This window comes from Euphorbia lathyris, chromosome 5 (genome assembly GCF_963576675.1).
Source record: "Euphorbia lathyris chromosome 5, ddEupLath1.1, whole genome shotgun sequence".
Taxonomy (NCBI): domain Eukaryota; kingdom Viridiplantae; phylum Streptophyta; class Magnoliopsida; order Malpighiales; family Euphorbiaceae; genus Euphorbia; species Euphorbia lathyris.
In genome coordinates this window covers 43591629-43596830 of record NC_088914.1, presented here as the reverse complement: position 1 = coordinate 43596830, position 5202 = coordinate 43591629, and the positions used below count along the sequence as shown (strand labels likewise).

Here is a 5202-nt window from a genome sequence, read left to right as displayed (position 1 = left end):
TGTAACTGTCCAGATATCTCCATATCTGAAGCTTGTGAGGTCAGCTCTCTATTCACAACAGAATGCATTATTACATGCAAGTCTCAACAGCATTAAGTTAACCCCTTAAACACATTGTTTGACTTGGAGTGGTTTTACGTTTATTAGTTTATCATAAAGTTTAGTCTCACTTCATGCTTATATGAACACTTTATAATCACTTTATATAAACTTTGGGATTTCCTTTTATTTAACTTTAGTTAGTTCTTAATAAAAGATGAACACCTTATATATATAGTTAAACATACTATATCTTATTAAATCAAATGATTTAAAGGAACAATTCATTTACAAGTATTTATATCCTAAAACAATTGTCTATAGGACATAAAACCCAAACATGGAGTAATCCTTCATCCGCAACCACTGATTTCCATTGTTCCTATGGCCATTATTATGTGCCTCATTGTTTAAATTATCATCATGACCCTCCTCATGATTCTCTGGTCCTTCAACCCTCTTTGGTTCATGGTTCTGCTTGTTCATCCTGACAAGTCTAGCTTACCTCATCAGTCTTCTTCTCCTCCTATAGGTTCTGTCAATCTCAAAATCCACAGAAAGGATAAGAATACTTGTTCTTCGCGTTAACAACTAGGTCCAAAACCAAACAGTACTGAACAAACAGGTGGTTAGCAGGTAGCTATGCTAAACATACAAATTCACTTATATGAACAAAATTCTCCCTTAGACAGCAAGGTAAAAGACTATTGTTCATTACATCAAAATAGTAAATCTTGACCCTCCATTTTGTGCAAGGTGGATGCTAGCTAGAATCCACATTATTCTCTCTCAATATGCTTGCTTGACCCGCGCATAAATCCGAAAACCCGTCTCTTGGACCCATTTCTGCTAGTATGTGTGTTGTTCTGCCCTTCTTTATATATGTTCAGGAGGAATCCTTACTGAACTATAATTTCTGGTTGTTTCATCCTTGAATGGTTGAAAACTTGGACTTTAAGTTTTTTTACATGAATGTTTAGTCTCGCAATATTGTCCATATTGCTCGTAGCATCTTTCAATGCATAAGCTTTGGGAGCTTTCTAGTGCTCAAATTTTATCTTTTAGTTAGTTGAAGGGGCCAATGTTTTGCCACCATGCCTTATGTCTTTGGATTGTTTCTTCATGACTTTACTAATGTTGATTGGACTATGAATGTTGATAATCAAACGTCCACCACAAGTTATGCTATATATTTATGTCGTTCTCTTATGCCTTAGAGTTCCAAAAACAACGGTTCGTTGCTCATTACTCCACTAAATTGGAATATAGTGCTATCGCTGCAGGTGCATCTGAGATTGGTTAACTCCAAATTTCGAAGAGTTTGGTCTTCTTCCCTTTTGGCCTCCACGGTTGCTCTATGATAGTTTATTTTTAGCCACTTATTTGAATTTCAGTCCTATCTTCCATAACTATAACAAATATATTGAAATTGACTTTTTTTTTGTAGGATCGTGCTTCTAAAGTGCTTCTTCATGTGAAATACATCAACGCGTTATATTAAGTAGCTGATATTTTCACCAAGTCATTCTCTAAGGAGCATTTCAAGGCATTGTGTTCGAAGTTAACATTTTTTCTACCCCTGCTTAACTTGTGGAGGGTAATAGAGGTTAATATTAGATTTTACACACTATTGTATATTTATAAAGTTGATTATGAATAAAAAGTTAAGTTGCCTCAAGGCTAAGATTTGGCAGGTTGCTTGTGTGTATATATATGTATACATGTAAATATTTGTAATTAATATAAGTCATGGAGAATTCTTATATGATGTATCAAATTTTAAAAATAAGTAAAAAGATGAGAAACTGTGAGATGGAAGAGAATCTACTAATTATAATATTTAAAAAACATAAGAATACAAAAATATCAATAAACTAAATAATGAATAAACATCTAGTGATTTATGCTTACAATTATAAAATGATAAAGTATCAAAATTTTGTCAAGGACATTGAAATATATTGGGAAAAAGAAGGGTCCAAGATACATGTCATTCATATCAACATGACGGGGGACTTAATGGTCCTGTGACAGTTGGTTTAACATTAGTGCAAGTAGTCTTTGCAGGCCCTTTAGCACCAGTATATTTAAGGTTAATGTTACCGATTTCAACTTTCTCGCATGGATATGCACTGCTACAAACTAGTTGGATTGGATTAGGGCTTGTTGTGGTACCTGTTATACCTTTAATGTACACACCACTAATCTTAACATTTGATGCTGCCTGTAAAAATAATAATAATAAAGCAAAGTTAGGGATATAGGTTAGTTTTTAATCTAAAAGCTTACACTTAGATTTGTGTAAAAGTACCTTAGTGTTGCATTGACCATGTGGACAATACATCTGATCTATAATAATAGGGACTGCAACATTGTTCATGGTAAGATCTTGAAAATGGATATCAGATGCGATGCAAGAAAACTTTCCAGCCCAAGATTTAATTCTAACACCATTTTCAGTATTTGTGAAGGTACTACCTTGAACATGGATTCCAGTAACCGGTTGTTCTTTTTCATATAACCCTAGACTACCAATAGCGATTCCATGACCAGGTCCACAATGAACATTTGAAATTATTACTCCTTGTGCACCATCACCAATAGAGATACAATCATCACCTGTAGCAATGTTCGTATTAAGGACATTAATCCTTGTTGATCTTGCGATATGAATTCCATCTGTATTAGGGCTATCTGCGGGTGCAATAACCGTGAATTTTTGGAAGGTGAGATTATCGCATCCAAGGACATTCACATGAAAATTCTTGCTGTTCAGGGAGGTTACTGATTGTACCATGCTATTTGTTACATAATCGAACCGTATGTTCTGAAAAATTTCATGTTATAAGAAACAAAATCAGTAATATTAACATGGATCCATAAATCATTTTAATCCTAATAGTTTAAGCTATATGTAACTCTATAACAATAAGTTTCATTATATGCAATGCACCTTGCCTGCATACTAAAATCTTTTGACTCAATTGTATGCATTTCTCTTTTCCTGAAATTTGATAAGTAAATTGGTTTGTCAAGATTTTAATTTTAGATACCATAGTCTAACAAACTTGGATGCCATATTAAATAATCATTCAATATAAAAAAAAAATTAAGTTTATAAATTGAGTCAAAAGCTTAAGGTAAGAGGTAACATCCAAATATAACTTTTATTGTTATTTTAACACACTCCCATATACACGATACAACTTTGACTTACAACTTATACAAGACATACTCATTTTGCTTTATGTTGAAAGTCCAATAATCATTTTTATTATTCTCTCTCACATAATAAGTAAGAATTCAAAGTATCAAATAACTAATTTACCTAAAAGCTTAAAATAAGATGTAAGGTCTAAGATAACTGTTAGATGAAAAAGATGTATGTGGTTTGTCCGATTTATGAAAAAAGACTTGCGGTTTTAAAGTTCACAAACTCTATCTGTGATATGTGCAGTATACAAACTAAGATTTTTTTTTATCAAAATTGTTATTATATCTATTTACCACAAAATAAAACAATTTAGATTAAGCATAAGGACTGGCTTTACAAATCATCTTATATATAAAGCCTGAATTTGCAAATTAACTAAATCACATATGTTTTTTTACCGACAGATTAACTCAAAGATTCTTTAACGGCAAATTGCACAAATCACAAATCTAAGTTTATAAACTTAAATCACATGTATGCATTTCGAAGAGAAACTACATTTTTTTTACTCTGTCTTAGCTTTTATTTATTATTTCTTATACACATTTGCATACAATACCTCTTTCGTTTTCATTCTATCAGGTATTGCTTTGATATAAATTCAATGAGCCAATTGATATAAAAATTTAAGGTGATAAGTAAAGGAGAGGAACAACAATTTATATATTATTTGTCACAAAAAGTAGTTTTTATCATATGGAAAACTTACAATGGAATGAGACTTGCATGTAGTTACGTCCTTAAGACAACCATTGTCTTTCCAAACAGCTTGTCCTTGACCATCAAAAACTCCACCCCCAGTTAGTGTAAGTTTGTCAACATGGTAAAAACTAACCCAACCATCAGCATTAATTTTAGTTGGTGCTTTAAATATTCCTTGATGGTTAATCGTGATCGCTGCTTTACAAGGACCTATAAACTTTACTGGGCTTAATCCATATGTTGCTTTCGGAATCAAAATTATTGTTGGAGTTGCTGCTGCACATGCCTGTTTCCAAGCATTTAATAAAACCTACCAAAGAAATCAAATAAGTCAGCTGTATGCATAAATTTAATTTTACTTTTTGTTACAAAAAAAAAAGTGGTGGGAGGAGAGAATATCTCCAATTCATGACCAGAAAAGGCCTAAAAATCATACAATAGAACTTACATACACCTATGAGGACTCCAATAACGGTAGAGGAAATCAAACCAAAGTGACGATATCACAAGAGTCACTTCCTTACCGTTGAGCCAAATCCTCATAGGCCGAACAAATTTTAATTATTATTACGTAATTGAGAAAATTTAACAACACATTCATACTTGACTAATATCTGCTGTGGTTGTGGCACCTAATTTTGTTATATCAATAACTGATCCACCTTGTGCTTCAACATTAGAAATGATTAATAACATCATAAATATGATTGAGACAATTATATTGGAATCCATTACTTCCATTACCAATAAATTTTCCTAGCTTCTATGAGCTCTTTATTGATGTGTACTATGGTTTTTTTTTGTTAAATAGTGTCTTAAATGTTCACTTGAAAAATATTTTTAGTAATTTTTTGTTACACTTTTATTGTTTTTCGAAAAATTATTTGAAACCATTGACTTTGCTACTTTTATGTTACATTACTTATGGCAAGAGCATAATACGATCCTAACCTGTATTATTACCACATCTTTATGTTTAACAAATCTTGGTTATAACATAGTATTTTCTTTTAAAGTCAAGTGTTGAATACTTCAGATCCATGAGTATCTTACCAAAAATATAGTAGGAATCATGAAATGAAAGACAATGCTTCTACTGGTAGGTGTCAAATAACTATTAATCCAAATTTTGAGTTAATAGATAATATAGATGAATGATCACAAGCAATAGGAAACATATTTTGATTTTTCCCCCAATTTCCTTTGCTAGTAATTTTGAGTACCGAGTATAACTCTAAGAGGAAATC

General features: G+C 31.9%; 1 protein-coding gene across 1 annotated transcript; it reads right to left on the bottom strand.

Annotated features, from left to right (window-relative positions):
• Window positions 1–1943: 1943 nt before the first annotated feature.
• Window positions 1944–4699, bottom strand: LOC136228784 (exopolygalacturonase-like). Its single transcript, XM_066017261.1, has 4 exons — window positions 4559–4699; window positions 3963–4265; window positions 2351–2866; window positions 1944–2263 (listed from the first exon to the last, which is right to left on the bottom strand). Exons 1-4 carry the CDS (start codon window positions 4694–4696, stop codon window positions 2039–2041), a joined length of 1182 nt encoding a protein of 393 aa, XP_065873333.1. The 5' UTR covers window positions 4697–4699; the 3' UTR covers window positions 1944–2038.
• Between the last annotated feature and the right edge of the window lie 503 nt (window positions 4700–5202).

What these genes read in the sequence shown, in the direction of transcription:
- LOC136228784 (XM_066017261.1), bottom strand. Translation starts at nt 4,696, where the DNA reads ATGGAAGTAATGGATTCCAATATAATTGTCTCAATCATATTTATGATG. An exon ending in CCACAGCAGATATTAGTCAA is followed by an intron (nt 4,266 to 4,558) that starts GTATGAATGTGT and finishes TTTCTTTGGTAG; the next exon opens with GTTTTATTAAATGCTTGGAA. An exon ending in ATGGTCAATGCAACACTAAG is followed by an intron (nt 2,264 to 2,350) that starts GTACTTTTACAC and finishes TTATTTTTACAG; the next exon opens with GCAGCATCAAATGTTAAGAT.